At 37.0% G+C, this 16994-nt stretch overlaps 1 protein-coding gene across 1 annotated transcript in view; it reads right to left on the bottom strand.

The window, feature by feature from the left end:
• The window catches only part of ecpas (Ecm29 proteasome adaptor and scaffold), a 114535-nt gene that overhangs the window by 25613 nt on the left and 71928 nt on the right, over nt 1-16994 (bottom strand). The window contains exons 26-34 of the mRNA XM_043716135.2: nt 16571-16625; nt 15182-15296; nt 14655-14723; nt 11483-11600; nt 11142-11309; nt 8493-8572; nt 5563-5668; nt 4890-4937; nt 3545-3666 (exon numbers count right to left, since the gene is read on the bottom strand). Of these exons, the coding sequence (XP_043572070.1) occupies nt 3545-3666; nt 4890-4937; nt 5563-5668; nt 8493-8572; nt 11142-11309; nt 11483-11600; nt 14655-14723; nt 15182-15296; nt 16571-16625 (881 nt within the window). The remainder of the gene's footprint in view (nt 1-3544; nt 3667-4889; nt 4938-5562; nt 5669-8492; nt 8573-11141; nt 11310-11482; nt 11601-14654; nt 14724-15181; nt 15297-16570; nt 16626-16994) is intronic.

Raw genomic sequence — 16994 nt, 5'->3', positions numbered from 1 at the left:
GTGAAGTTAATGATCTTTGCACAATCTGGACAAAATACTTTGTGCAACTTATCAAAATCTTCGGAACTTAAAAAAAAATCCTCTTGGCCGTTTTTTTAGCAGTAGAAATGGTTCAAATATCTACAGCCTGTATATTCTATTAATCATTCTATGTTCCCTGATGTCTTTTGCAACCACTTCATCCTTACCAAAATTCATATTTTATATTATCACCAAATTTGATGAGATTATCATTCAATCTCTCTTACCTTCCATTCTATCACTGACCTTTGCTTTTGTTCTCTTCCCCACCCTTTCACTTGCTTAAAACTGTTACATCTCTACCTTTTCCCATCTCTTGCTATGTCTGAGTCCACATAATCTACACTTTGTGAAAAAAGATTAAAATTAACTGTGATCATCACCTCATGTCTAGGATAAACTGCTTCCATTACATGTAATGCATGTTGACGCTAATTCCTTTGTTCCTTGCTCAACCAATTTTTCATTCAATCTGCTGTATTTCTGTCTATACCATATTTTGAATTTTTTCAATAAGCCCGAGAGAAACTTTCCTGAATAGCTTTGAAAATTTATTTCAGAGACATTTTCAAATGATTTCTTTTTGATAAATTCACACTGGCTATATTAATTATTATATATTTGAGATGCTCAAACTTTATGCTGAATCATAGATTATAAGATTTTATTGATTTATCGGTCTAATCAGTTGAAATCTCCTCTCCATTTTTGAATTGGTGCTACATTGGTTATGCTCGAGTCCCAGGCCACTTTGCCTATCTAAGGAGGCTTTAAAACCTATTCTTTTCACCATTTTGACTTACTTCTAATGGCCTTGAGTTTATGTTATCAGGCCCTGATATGTAACCACCTTAAGTTCTGATAAATCTCCCAGAACCAAATCATTTTCTCAAAAAACAATTAGCTAAAACTTTGTAAACCCTCCTCCAGTTTACTCACTTTAGTTTCTCTTGACATTTGTAAATGCTAACAAAATGTTTATTTCACTTTTATTTTGGAGATTCTCCTAATCAAATCTATTACCACCAACTCAACATTGAGCTCAGCAAACTCAAATTGCAGTGTCTTTCTTTCTCTTTGTTGGTTTTGGTATTAGTCTCCTGCTTTCCTCTTTAGCTTTGGATGACAACTATTCGGTTTGGCCATTCATACCTTCTCCAGACATGATTTTTGCTTTTTCATTTGTTCCTTTTTCACTCTCCTTGGCTTTCCGCTACCTACCATATTATTATTCAATCTCTCCTACCTTCTATCCAATCACTGACCGTCCCTTTTGTTCTTTTCCCCATCCTTTCAATTGCTTAAAACCTGCTCCATCTCTATCTTTTCCCAATTCTCTTCTGAGAAGCCCTACAGTGTGGAAGTAAGTCATTCAGCCCATTGAGTCCTCACTGACCTTCCAAAGAGCAGCCCACCCAGAGCCACCACCCTCCCCTATCTGTGTAATCCTGCATTCCCCGCAGCTAATCCATTTAACCTTGGATACTATGGGCAATTTAGCATGTCCAACCCACCTAACCTGTACATCTTTGGACTGTGGGAGAAAATCAGAGCACCCAGAGAAAATCCAGACAGATACAGGGAGAATGTGAAAACTCCACACATCTGAGGCTGGAATCAAACACAGGTCCTGGCACTGTGAGGCAACTGGGCTAATCACTGAGCCGTGCCACTTTTTGATGAAAGGCCATCAAATCTGAAACATTATTTGTTTCTCTTGCACAATTGATGCCAGAGTTGCTGCATATTTCTAGAATTTTCAGCTTCTATTTCACTTTTAAAACTACTATCCTGATGGAAACCTACATTCAACAATGTCAGAAGGATAAATGACAAAGATCAAATATGTGCATTACGTGAAACCTTCTTTAAAGCATACTACATAACTTATTTTATCTCTCTTTGAATGTTTCATAACACTAGTGACATTCATTCAACTGTCTTCGCTGTAGAAAACCTCTCAAAAATATTGGAAAATCGAAAGATGAAAAGGAAGAGAGAGAACTAAAATAATCATCACCACAGAAAAGGAACCGGGAACACTAAGAGACCTAAAGACTGATAAGTCCCCAGGGTCGGATGGTCTGCACCTTCAGATCTTAAGAGAAGTATTTACAGAGGTATTAGAGTCATTGGCTACAATCTTCCAAAATTCCTCAGATTCAACAATGGTCCCAGCAGAATGGAAAACAGCAAATAGAACACATTATTCAAGGAAGGAGAAAGAGAGAAAGGAGAGAGACAGAAAGTAGGAAACTACAGGCCAGTTATCCTAACATCAGTCACAGGAAATTGATAGAATCCATTACTGAGGAGATTATAGCAGAATGCTTAAAAAATTATAATGGGATTAGTCAGAGTCAATCTGGCTTTGCGAAAATGATGGGTTAACTAACAAGAAACAGAAATTAGAGATAACGGGATCTTATATTGATTAACTGTAACTAGTGCAATTCCACAGTGATCAGTGCTGAGGCCCAACCTATTTAAAATCTGTATTAATTACTTTGATGAATAGATTAAACATATTGCAGGTAAATTTGCTGACAATGCCAAGTAGGAAAATAAGTTAGGAGGGGGTAAAGACAAGAAATATGGACAGGTTAAATGAGTGATCAAAAGGTTGGCACGTGGATTGTAACATGGGGAACCGTGAAATTGCCCACTTTGGGAGCAAGAATTGAAGAGCAGTACACTACTCAAATATAAAGAGGTGCAGAACTTGGTTGTTAAGTGAGATCTGGGTGACCCAGCACATGAATCACAAAAAGTTAGCATATACGTGCAGCAAGTAATTACGGTGCCAAATGGGATGTTAGTGCTTACTGGAAGGGAAATAGAATACAAAAGTAGGGAAGATTTAGTGTAGCTGCACAGGGTCTTAGTGAGACCACATTTGGAGTAATGTGTTCAATATAGGTCATTTTTGATAGAATAATTGCATTAGAAACAATTGAGAAAGTTCACTGGGCTCATTCCTAAGGTGAAAGGCTTATGAAGAAAGATTGAACACGTTGGGCCTATATCCATTGGGGTTTAGACAAATAAGAAGTGATCTTATTGAATCATTTAAGAATTTGAGGAGACTTGATTTGCTGTATACAGGGAGGAGGTTCTCTCTTATGAGGAGACAGCTTGAAAAAGAGCTTTGTTTTTAAAAACAAATGCAGAGAATTATTTTGTGTCTCACAGAGTTGCTACTTTGTGGAATTCTCTACCCTAAAAAACACTGAAGGCTGAATCATTGAATTTATTCAAAAAGGGGTCTAGCTCAGCTTTGATAGACAAGGGAATGAAGGATTATGGAAGGTAGGCAGGAAAGATCATAACAGATTAGCTCTGATCCTAATGAATGACAGAGCAGCTTCGAAGCAGCAAAAGCCTATGCGTACTTCTCATTTCTTTATACCCGCGCTCATCACAGAATCAACATGTTAAGTTTATTCAACACTAAGATAAATTATTGAATGTGCCTCAATTTCTTTGCTCCTTCACTGTGATTTCATGATATATAAGTACATACCTTAGGGACTGAACTTCTGTTACAGGGCTCATAATGCCTTTGTCCAACAAGCAAGGTAAGAGCACAGCAATAACTTGCTGACCAGCAGCACCATTGGAAGGTTCACAGATACGTATGCACACCTATAAAAGAAAACAATTTAGTTGCTGTGGCAGAGAAAGCATATTCATATTAACTCCTTTATAATAGAAATATTGAAAATATTATTATATCATACGCACAAGACACTTAGACAACCTCTTGCCCCTTATCAATATGCGAAGTCTTTGTCCACACATTCCTCACATGACTTCACTTCAGCTCAGTGCAATTCGTGAGAACAATAATGAAGGCCAATTGGATATATCACCCACGGCATCATGAGCTCATCTTGTATAGTAGATGTAAGATTTTATTAAATGTCTTTTGGAAATTCAAATTTATTGACATCTACTGGTTTCCCATTCTCTATCCTCTTGTTTTCTCCTCAAAGAAATCTAATTAATTTGCCAAGGATTTTCCTTTCACAAAACTATGTTGATTCTGCCTGATTGGTAATGATTTTCTATTTGTCCTGCTACTTCCTTCTTAACAACAGATTTGAGCATTTTTTGTATGACAAATGTTAGGGTAATGGGCATATAATTCTCTGCTTTGTGTCTCTTTCCTTTTAGAATGTGTTACTTTTGTGTTTTCCAGTCCATTAGGACCTTCCCAGAAACTCAAAATGCATTCAATAACTCTGCTAACACTTGTATTAAAATTGATGGAAACAAACCTTCAAGTGTAGGGTATTTGTCAGCTTTAGACCGTTAATTTACCTAGTCTGTTTTTTCCACTGATTGTGATTGTTTTAAGTTCCTCTCTCCCTTTGGGCACATATCTCCTCTAGCTCCTAGCTTTTCTACTAAACTCAAGGGTTTTTTTGTGTCTTCTACAATGAAAGTAAATACTAAGTACTCATTCAAAGTCTCTCCCATTTCTTTGGTCCCCATTATTAATTCTCCAGTCTCAACCTCTAAGGGACCAATGCTAGTTTTCAGTATTCTCCGAGAATATAAAAAGGAAAAAAAGCTTTTACTGTGGCTCCATGCTTAATATCAAATTTAGTTTTATAATGCTCCTGCGAAACAGAGACTTTTTAAACGATGTCACCTGAAAAATGTGGTGTCTCAAAAAGTTACATGCCCTCTTACTGTCTAGACGGTTGAAAATCCGTCTGCTGAGACCGGAAGCTTTAACTGTTTAAACTTAACGAGATTACTAAAACCTTAAATGTCTTTCTCATTTAATAGCATACAACTAGTAACGTAAAATAAAGTAAAATTCTGTCCGTTTGCATTCAATATACAAGCAATATCCTTACCTTACTCAGAGTTTTAAGTGCAGAATCTGCAGCCTTACGAACAGACTCCTGTTAAACAAATAAAATCACTCAGGTGAAGAATAAAGGTATTCACATCCTCAACAATGAATTTTCAATTTTCAGCTTTTCACAAGAAGTTGAAGTGTACAGTACTTTCCTAATCACATCAATTTTCACTGACATAGACACTGGCTCATGCTGGCCTGTGATTGTTCATAGGACCATCCTCAAGAATTTCAAGCAAGTGGCCATTTTTTGTTTGCCAATCAATGCATTGATGTTGACAGGTTATTTTTTAGTTACAAGCTGAAAGTGTGTTGCTGGAAAAGCGCAGCAGGTCAGGCAGCATCCAGGGAACAGGAGAATCGACGTTTCGGGCATAAGCCCTTCTTCAGGCTATTTTTTAGTGACATCATGGCTGAAAATAATCCTAGCTGATGGGATAAATGTTTCCTTTAATTTCAAAACATATATAAAAACCAGGAAGGCCGATGAGGGAACTTTGCTTACACATATTTTCCTTATGCTACACATCCTTAATTGCCAGGCAGCTACCCACCCAAACAATGTAGAGAGAACATTGGAGGGGTACCATAAACTTCAAACTTAACTACAGAGCAGTATTTTCTGTGCAAAAACATCTTGAAAGAATATTTGAAGTTGTTTTCTATACCTTTATATCATCACGCACTCTGAAGAGAGTTTCCCATATTTCTGCAAGTCGGTCAATAATGTCATCCGCTTGTCTTCCCTGCAGTAGGTCACTAATTGCTAAACAGCTGTAAAATGATAATTATGATGGAGAATACAATTGGAAAAGACTATATTTTTCTTTCAGAGCAGAGTAGGCACTTTTCTGTTCTCAAGAGTGATTGAAAAATGCTTAGAACATTAATAATTCATTTTAAACATCATAGTTCTGTTGCAAGATGAACAAAAAGAAATTCTGTAGAGTGGCAGAATCTGCATTTAGTACCCAAGGTAAATAACACAACAAAAGAGTCACACAAAAATATTCCAGGGCAAAATCTTTCAAGATTTGTCAGCCTTTTTCTGTGGCCCAGTGGTAACAGTCCTACCCAAAGTCAGGAGGTTGTGAATTCAAGCTCCATCCAAGAGCCCTAGGCATAAATCTAGGCTAACACTCCCTGTGTTGCAATGACAGAGGTGCTATCTTTTGGATCAGATGTTAACCTTGGCCTATTTGCTCTCTTAGGTGCAAGATAAGAACGCCACAGCACTATTCAAAGAGCTGGGGATTTCTGATGCAACTTAGTCGAAACTTATTCCCTAACGAATGTCACTTTAACAGGCTATCTCATCATTATCATATTGCCGTTTGCTGAACCTTGCTATGTGCAAACTGGCTGCAGCATCTCCTGAAACATTTTAAAAATGCTTAATTGGAGGTAAAGAATTTTAGAGCATATTGAGCTAGTGAAGTATGTAAGCTTTTTTAAAACTTTTTTTTGTAGTTGATAATGACCTTTTTTTGTTTAGATTCTGATCCCACAATACTGGTCACTCATCACTGACCAATCAATACAAATTATCAAGAAGACAAGTATAAGCATCAAAATAAAACTAATTCCCTTCTTGAAACAATGAAACTGAAATTGCAAAGAATTATATTTTCCATTTATTCGACTTAATGAGTAAATTCAAAAGTCATATTCAACTCTAGCAGAAGACTAACAGACTTTTCTATCCAAAACTGATTCCTACAAATGTGATCTACTGGATCTATTGCCCACAAGTGTAATTTTTAAAGTTATAATTTTCTCAAATTGCCAATCTTGCACTGGTACACAACTTTAATTATTCTTCATCTACCTCAACAAATAATGTTAAATTGCCGGCTGTCAACTACTGATTGGATTATGTGAAAGTTAACTACCTGGCGTATAAAAACAAACAATTCACAGGAGGGAGATTGAGTACTTAGCTGCTGAAAGATATGCCTTCTTGTAAAGATAGGCAGATAAATGTCAACAAATTACAATTCTGCATTTGCTTTTGTAATGCATGATGAAACTGTGGGACTTATACATGCATAGTCATAGAGTCATAGAGATGTACAGCATGTAAACAGACCCATCGGTCCAAACAGTCCATACCGACCAGATATCCCAACTCAATCTAGTCCCACCTGCCAGCACCCGTCCCATTTCCCTCCAAACCCTTCCTATTCATATACCCATCCAAAGCCTTTTAAATGTTGCAATTGTACCAGCCTCCACCACTTCCTCTTATTAGTTTGGAGTTTTGGTTTTTGAGTTAGTAACCAATGGTTTTCTGTGTGTCTGAATTTATTAATTAGAGTCATAGAGTCATACAGATGTACAGCACGGAAATAGACCCTTCAGTCCAACTCATCCATGCCGACCACTAACTTTCAAGTATTTCTGTAGTTGCGGTGATTTTTTTTTGAAAACAAATTTTGAGGCCTGTCTTTAAAACTTTGTTTACATTGACACAGTTTTATAATCAAACAGGATAAACAAGTTTCAGGTTAGAAGGTTAGGAGAGTTTTCCTTAAGCTTAAGAGAACCACCCATAGCTTAAAGATATAGTTTTTTTTCTTCAGTTTTACTTTGAGTTTGAAGTCCTTGGAATAGGGTGGCCCTATAGGCTCAATGGATCTGCAGAAAGGAAGGATATATATTGAACTAGGATAAGTTAGAGTGAAGAATTAGTGTTATTCCCTGACCAGAAATGATGAGATAAAATGTTGAAGAGGTTACTTAAAGCAGAGTACACTTAAGCAGGTGCATAATTGCTCCAGGAAGAGTCAATCTGCAGTTCTGTCCGAAGTTGTAGTCAGAAAGTGCTTAGTTCTACTGAAGTGCTAAGTACAGGGACTCTGGTTTGAGCTTTACACAAATAGTAACTTGGGTACTGCACAAAAGGTGTGTTTTGGGTAATATAACAAGAGTTGTTTTGCTTTTATAAAGGAGCATTTTGGGATTTTAAACTTAAGCACATAGTAAAATTATAAGTGTTTGAATTTGTACTATAAGTAGATAGTTCTGTTTGTTCTATTTTGTCTTTATTTATTTCATTAATAAACTTGTTTTATTGGTAATACAAAATCCACAGCATTCCATACTTCTATTTCAGTGAGAGACCAATTTGTTAAAGCCAAAAAATATATAATTTGTCAAACCAGGGTCCTATCTGGGATCTGACTTGTGTGGTAATAACAGGGATCACAAAAAATGTAAAGGATCCTTGTGCATTTATATTTGGATCGCATTATCATACAACAACATAATTAGATGAAGCCTATTACCTAACAATTATTTTCTATTCCCACCTTTATCTTCTTTTCCTATAATTCTTTTATTTTGTTTCCCACTCTATTCAAAGCATTAATTCTATATCAGAATATAGTTCAATTGTTATGTAAGATACTATCCTTCACATGTAAGCATGGCTTTTCAGGATGGGTCGTTAAACTGCAAACAAGGTCAGAAACCATCCCAATTTGACACCCCCCTGAACCTAAAAATACTTCAGACATCTGTGTAACAAATCAAACCTCATGTTTCTTTGCTTTACTCATAGAGAATCCACAACTTGCATCTGCAACAGTAATAGTACCTGGATTCACGAACACGCCAAAGATTGCTGGTTAAATTGTATATTAAATCTTGAAGAATCTCCTTTAAGTACGTGTCTATCTGTTAAAAGAAATATATAATTAACTAATGCTATGTGAAATTGTCTCATGATGATGACTGTTGAAACAGACCTACAGTGCAGATGATGGCACCACCCTATATAAAAGAAGTTGATAGATGGATGCATAGAACCATGCATTTCAGAAAAATAGATAAATGCAAGTCATGTAATTGTTGTGTTTCCTGAAGATATTAATTAGCTGATCTTTCAGTTTATTTTAAATATTTTATATTGCACCTCCTATATGGAAGAAACTAAAATATAGAACAGGCAGAAACTGTTATCAACAGAACTGTGCATAGGAGGTGGAGGAAATTCACACGTACTGAATAAACATCTTAGAAAAGATAAAATTGGAATGATCCTGCACAAGTTGTGTGTTTATACAAGACATGAGCAGATGATTCACTGGAATATGAACCCTTAATATGACATTATCCCTATGAATTTTCCCTTATGGAACATTATCCTGATTAATTTTCAATTATGAAACATGGAAAATAGGTGCAAGAGTAGGCCAATGGCCTTTTGAGTCGATACTACCATTCAATATGATCATGGTGATCATCCAACTCTGTACACTGTTACCATTTTCTCCCCATACCTTTCCATCCATTTAGCTCCAAGAACTAGATCTAACTCATTGAAGGCATTTGATGTTTTGGCTTTAACCATTTTCTGTAGCAGAGAATTCCACCAGGCTCACCACTCTCTGTGTGAAAAGTTTCTCCTCATTTCAGTCCTAAATGGCCTACTTCATATCCTTAAACTGTGACCTCTGGTTCTGGATAATTGGCAACATCCTTCCTGAATTTACCCTGTCTAGTCCTGTTAGAATTGTAACGAATTTCATTATGATTCTACTTCATTCTTCTTGGGGAGGGGATGGCCTACTGGAATTATCATTATTATCACTAGACTATTAATCTAGAAACTCAGCTAATGTCCTGGGGTCCCAATTTCAAATCCTGACAGCAGTTGGTAGAATTTGAATTAAATAATATCTGGAATTAAGAATCTACTGATGACCATGAAACCATTGTTGACGGCTGAAAATACCATCTAGTTCACTAATATCCTTGAGGGAAGGAGATCTTCCTCACTTGTCTGGCCTACATGTGACTCCAGACCAACTGTAATATGCCCTGTGAAATAGCCTAGCAAGTCATTCAGTTGTACCAACCACTGTAAAGTATCGTCAACGGCAACTACAGACTGGCAATAAATGCTGGCCAGCCTGCGATCCCCACATACGAATAAAAATAATTCTTCTAAACTTCAGGGAATAGTGTCTTAACCAGTCTCTCTTGCTATGTCTAACCTGCCATCCCAGGAATCAGTCTAGGAAACCTTTTAGCACTCCTTCCATAGGCAGGAAATATACCCTCAGAAAAGGAGAACAAAACTGCACACACTACTTCAGATGTGGTCTCACCAAGTCCCTGTGCAACAGCAGCAAGACATGCTTGCTGCTGTACTCGAATCCTCTTGCTATGAAGTATCATTTATCTTCATCACTGCTTGGTGCACCTGCATGGTTACTTTCAGTGACTGATGTATAAGGACACCCAGTTCTCATTCCATCTCCCTCCTTCCAAATCTATTGCCACTTAGATAATTACCCACCTTCCTGTTTTTACTACTAAAGTGGATTATCTCACATTTATGCACATTACACTTCATCTGCTATGCATTTACCCAATCACTCAACTTATCCAAATCACACTAAAGCATCTCTGTTGCATTTTCGTAGTTCACTCTTTCACCCAGCTTTGTGTTATCTACGAACTTGGAAATATTACATTTATTTTTTTCATTTAAATCATTAGTATTTATTGTGAATAGCTGGAGTCTGAACACTGATCCCTATGGTACCCTAATAGTCACTGCCTGCTATACAGAAAAAGTTTTATTCTTACTCATTGCATCGTGTCTGTCAACCAGTTCTGTATCAATGTCAGTACATGAGCCCCAATCCATGCACTTTAATTTTACTTGCTCATCTCTTATATGAAATCTTAATGAAATCCTTCTGAAAGTCCAAGTAAATTACAATCACTGGTTCTCCCATATTAACTCTACTAGTTAAGTCTTTGAAACATTCCAGTGTACCTGTCAAGCATTTCCCCTTTTGTAAATCCATGCAGACTTTGTCCAATCCTGTCAATGTTTTCCAACTGCTCTGCTACTCAACCTTTTATAATGGGCTCTAGCAGTTTCTCTATTACTGATGTCCAGCTAACCAGTCTATAATTCCCCATTTTCTCTCTCCTTTTTTAAGGTGTACGGTTACATTAGCTACCCTCCAATAAATAGGAGTTGTTCCAGAGTTTACAGAATTTTGGGCACCAGCTATTGCCCAGTTCCGCTGGAGGATGCTTGAAGAAAATTAACTTTCTCCTGCTGTAAATACATGTCAACCGAAGTAGCACATCCAGTAACGTTAGTTGGAAAAACTAATTAAACTGGAGATGATAAAACCCTGAATGAGGTAATCTAAATAGCTCAAGTTCAAATTAAATAGAAAAAACATATTTTGAACTGTTGATTTTGAAGTCCAACACTTACAGCACTTTTATCTGTGACAAGAGCATTCCAAATACTGGTCATTGCCTGCCGGATTCCAGAGTTTGGATCAAACCGATACCGATAGAGTCTTGGGATAAGTTGGGCTAAATAAGGAGCCAATTGTTCTTCAGCCTTAGCTGCTATGATGTTAAAGCCAAAAGCAGCACCCTGCAGGGAGAAGGAGCAGTTATTTCACAATAGCATCACGTAGTTTGGTCTTTCCATTAATACAAAAGTCCAGCAATCCATAGGACAAGACATGATTGATTGAATTTACTCTTTCTGCCAAGGTTTCCATCCCACACTCTGCACAATGCAAACAGTAACAAAATATCATTTACCTTTCGAGAGTTCCACATAGCATGATGATTGGCGAGGTTCATGAACTTGTAAACAAGATCAGGTTGATTAAGATCACTGGCAAGACTGCAAAGCTCTTTGTATGTCGACAGTCCTTGCCTGATGATATTTAAAACAAAAATTAAGATACAGTGTTGTGACACTTGTAAGCATGTGCATTCATTAGTTTTAGCAGCAGAGTCAAACAGAAAATAATTACTGACCCACTGCAAATAATTTGCAATGGGAAAAAGGAAACATTTCAATTTCTTCCACAAGATAAAAAGTGCATTTATCACTTAGCTTGAAAAAGGAATAATGGTCTCTAGATATTTCAAAGTAAAACATAAAATACTGCTCAAAGTCTTTTTCCCAGCACCAACTCAAGATGAACACAAACTCTCTTGCCATTCAACACTCAAGCTAATGCATGGCCTCGTTTCACACTATCACACCACTGTAATTTGGCAAATTGGATACAAAATTGGCTGAGTGGCAGGAAGCAGGCTGGGATGATCCAAAGGGTATTTTCATGACTGGAAGACTAGATTAGATTAGATTAGATTACTTACAGTGTGGAAACAGGCCGTACGGCCCAACAAGTCCACACCGACCCGCCGAAGCGCACCCACCCAGACCCATTCCCCTACATCTAACGCTACAGGCAATTTAGCATGGCCAATTCACCTAACCTGCACATTTTTTGGAATGTGGGAGGAAACCGGAGCACCCAGAGGAAACCCACGCAGACAGGGGGAGAATGTGCAAACTCCACACAGTCAGTCGCCTGAGGCGGGAATTGAACCCGGGTCTCTGGCGCTGTGAGGCAGCAGTGCTAACTGCTGTGCCACCGTGCCGCACTAGTTCCCCACAGGGCTCAGAGATGGGTTCTTTACTGTTTATTATGTACATTAATGATCTAGGCATGAATGTTGGAGATATGATCAGTTAATTTACACAAAAGGTGGCATGGTAAATAACGAGGAGCAAAGCCTTATAGTGGTGAACAATACAGATGGGCCAGTCAGATGGGATAAACAGTGGCAAATGAACTTTAATTCGGAAAAGTGTGAGGTGATGCATTTTGGGAGGTCAAACAAGGTAAGACACACTGAATGGTAGGACCTTAGGAAGTATAAAGTTTTACAGCAACTTTGATGTGCATGCACATAGATCCATAAAGGCAGCCAGACAGGTAGACAAGTTGCAGTTCTGAATGCCACACCATAAGGGGGATTAGCACTGGTGAAGATGCAGAAGAGATTCACTATTATATTGCCTGGACCGGAGTAATTCACTTATGAAGCGAGTCTAAATCCGCTGAGGCTATTTTCCTGAGAACAGAGAAGGCTTTTGGAAGAAGTGGGGTGGGGGCTACAATCTGATTGAGGTGTACAAAGTTCTGAGGAGCATACAAAGGGTAGATAGGGAGAAACTTTTCCCGTACTAGAATGGTCATGAACCAGGATATACTGTTTTAAAGGTCAGGAGCAGGAGGTTTAGAGAGAATTTGAGGAAACCTTTTTTTCACCCAAAAGGTCATGTGCGCCTATAACTTACTGCCTAAAGGGGTGGTCAAGGTGGAAACCCATAAGAGATTTAAGAACTCTTCAAAACACTTGAAGCACCATAGTACATATGGGCCAGGTGTAAAATGGGATTAGAACAGATGGATGTTTGATAACTACTGTAAAAGTGATGGGTTAACCGACATGACTTTCTATGCCTTTCTCCAGCTTTATATTCCCTTTCATTTCATACAAAGCTGTAGTGAACTCAGTTATTTTCTTTTACTATTTATTTATTCCTTTCCTATTCTGTGATACGCTACAGAGTTGCTTTTTTCTTCTTTGGACAGCCTGGTTAAATTAACTTTGTACATCATCCAGCAATACTGCTGAGAAAGGAGACATGCTATTTAAGATCTTAAGCTTGCACTCATCAGGATTGATCCAAGAGTACCAAATTTCAAACTAAGTATTGAGAAAAAGGGTGATGATTGTTTGGCAAGTAAACTCTGATTGGTGGAAGCATTGCCATCGAAAATGCACCAAGGAAATTATTCCCTCAACCTTGCTTAAACTCAAAAAGGCAAGTCAGCTCTGATTGGTGGGAACCGCAGCAGGGACCACTGCATTCTTCACTGGTACATCCACTCTAGTTGCATGAAAGCAGTAAAATTTGTTTTGCTCTGCACGAAATTTGGATTCTTCCAACTGCCCTGATAAGTGCAAAACAAAAATCTTCAATAGCACGTCTAAGTTCTCATCAACATTCAAGTGCAGTATTTTAAAGCTACAACGTACACATCTTTTTTTACTTCAACTTTCTAAAACCCAGAAATGCTTGAACTAGCAATTTTTACTAATGAATCACATCCTCTACTGAAGTGGATCCAGTCACATTGTGAGTTCCTGTTAAGTTGTGAGTATCTATTAATCATATTCAACTTTGGGTGTTCAACTATGGACGTCCACATTCTTTTTTATTTGTTTACTAATTATTCTTCGAATTTTTCAAGGAGAAAACATATGAACCCTGGAAGGCATGTTCCCTGGTGACACATTGCCCTCCTATGTTCCTTATCCACTAACCTTTTTAAAGTGATAAATAATGCTCTACTTCTGTCACAAGAATTCCTCTAGAAATAGTCACGCTTGACTTAAGATGTCAAAACTAGATGAAAACAGCAGATCGAACCTGCTAATCAAGCTCATCTAGAATTTCTGAATCTGGAGCAATTTTATCATGATTTTAATAATTTTAGAAAATTTGATAAAGACCAAAACTTGATAGCCACCAATAAACCTAACACAAAATTCTGGAGAAAATGTTTACTTTGTGAGTGGAACTTACTTCAGTTAGGAGTAACTAAAGTGAATTTCATAGATGCATTAAAACAAGCTAGATAAATACATGAGAGAAAGGAATAGAAAGAATTTTTGATAGGGCAAGAGCTGACAAGGACTCATGTCAAAAGACCTATTGTATTGTATTGTAAATTCTATGTAAATATGCAAGAAAAAAATCATCCAAATCTGTATTTAAAATTTGCTCCATAAATATTTTGCTGTTCTAATGCAACATGAATGATAACATGGAGTTTCATGAATGATCATTTCATTCGATGTCACAAATTGCAGAATGTTAATCATAATTGCTAGTCTTTCTTACCCATCAGGAGTATTTCCCATTACATTTCCTTGAAACACTTCAGTGTCTTCAGACAAACCTTGTTTAATCCTGTAAGAGGAATTATAGATGGTCAGTAATTGAAATAAGTCAACAGTATTGACCAATGACCGCAATATATTCAAAACCGATTATACATTCCAAAATAATTACCTGAAAACGAACCAGCTCCGGAAATTTAAAATAAGCAATTACAAAGGAAAATATTTTGAAGCAAGACAGTCAATTCAGGATTTGTTGCAAAGTTCTGAATCTATTCATGTGATTGAATAACATTAACAGTTTTTTGAGGAACAAAAAATGCAAATATATTATGCACTAATAATCAAAGGATCAAATCTTTGCACATAGCAACATGCTGGGGATGTACGGAAGAATAAAATGGCATTAGTAAAGACAAGTGTTTCAAACGTAAATCACTGACATCTTCCTGTTTAAATCTTTGGTATAGAGTGTAGTTATAAGATACTTAACTTCTTAAAATAACTTAACTTAAAGATGTAGCTTACCGCTTCCCAGTCATAAGTGTTTCCACAAGAATTGATACTAGCTCCTGCTGATCCTGTTCACTGCCCAGTTCGTACACCAATCCAAGACCTTTAGATGCCACATCTTGACTAAGCTCTACAATGTTAATTAGACAAATAAATCATCATAAAGCATTAATTATTTAATGAGTAGCTCTACAGGTTAATTTCAATAAATTTCAATACAGACTGTAATAGATTCCCTAGTTCTAGTATTAGAATCACCAGCTTTCTTCACTGGATGATATTAATTAGGTGCTGTCTTACTGCAATGCCTGGTAACTGATTAAATTTCTTCTGGTAACGGAGATATATATGCTGTCCCACAAAACGGCTGGCCAACTAAGATTATTGATCACATCTCTTGTTGATGCACTGTAACAGGAAACCAGTGGTGCTGATATAATCATAGCATACCTAGGTGGAAGTTGGCACATGCACAGTACTGTTGATGTCATTGTTGGGTACCCACTGAATGCTCACCACCTTGTGGCCATTTGACTTGCAACTTCATTCATTCCCCTGTTTGGCAGCTCATTCACTGTTTTGGTGGCTGCCCTATTTGCTATCTCGCTGGCTGTTCCACTTTGGATGCCTCATTGCCATTCTCTGCTGTCTTGCTTGCAGCCAGTGGCAAACACAGAGGAAGAAAGGTGGTGAGCTGCAGGAAAACAATGAGATGTCTGCAGCCACAGTGCCAACTAGGTTGGTAATGGGATAACAGCAAATCATAATCCCAGGGTATTTAACTGGTGTTCTGGGGTATAATATTCTCTGAAAACAGCAATACTAAATCGTGGCAGTAGGTTGGCAGGGTAAGATAACACAATATTTAAGACTCCGCATATCAAAAAAGCATTTGAAAAAGTATGCATTTTGTAGGTGCTGCACTTGTTAAAATATCTTTGAATTGTTCAATGTTATGAATGGCCCTTTTCTTTGGACTGCATGCATGTGAGTGTGACCCTGCAGTTGTGGTGGAGACAGACATAGCCTCTTTATTCATATCAGAATGTGATGTATTCAGTGCAGTAATCAATTCTGAACAAAACTAAATTGAATTAAAAAAAACTTCAAGTAGAAAGACAAATAAATAAGCTTCTACATCCCCATTACTAAATTTGAGAACATTACTGCACACTTATGATTTGCAGGAGCAGACAATAATATATAGAAACTGCATAGAAACATACATACTGCTGGTGAGAAAGTTCATGAAGAACAAATATTTAAAGTTGTAATGCTGACAGTACAACTTATACCATTGTGCCAGTATCAAAAGTAGCTTAACTTTTACAACTGATGCTTTTCCCCAATATGTTCTGATGAGTGAGAGTAAAAGCACAAGCAAGATTAAAAACAGTAACTTACCATCATTCTCAGATAAAATAGAAATGAATGCATTCTGAATTTCCTTTAAATGAGACTGTAAAGAAAATATTATTATATAAGTATACACAAGATTGCTTCAGATTTAAGAAAAATCCATTATTTAAAATAAGCTGCAGTACTGCTACAAACTGAGATCTGATATAAAAAACTGCTTTTAAATTCCTCACCATAGGCAAATATCAATGATGGCTTTTCAATTTTGAAACTGAAATTATGATTGCTACTTAGCATTTTACTTTATTCATTCACAGGATGAAATTAAACATTTTTTATTGAATACGCTCTGAAAAAATCATTTTTATCATCTTAATCATAATTCAGCACTGCCTGTATCCCATCATTATAATTAAAAAAGATTGCTATATTATGTTCAAAATTTCACAATATTAATCAACAGAGAAAC

The sequence above is a fragment of the Chiloscyllium plagiosum genome, unplaced genomic scaffold, assembly GCF_037043375.1.
Source record: "Chiloscyllium plagiosum isolate Xiang-an unplaced genomic scaffold, Cpla_swu_hap1 HiC_scaffold_2, whole genome shotgun sequence".
Taxonomy (NCBI): Eukaryota; Metazoa; Chordata; class Chondrichthyes; order Orectolobiformes; family Hemiscylliidae; genus Chiloscyllium; species Chiloscyllium plagiosum.
Note: the sequence above shows the minus strand (reverse complement) of the source record. Positions and strands in the feature narration are given on the sequence as shown.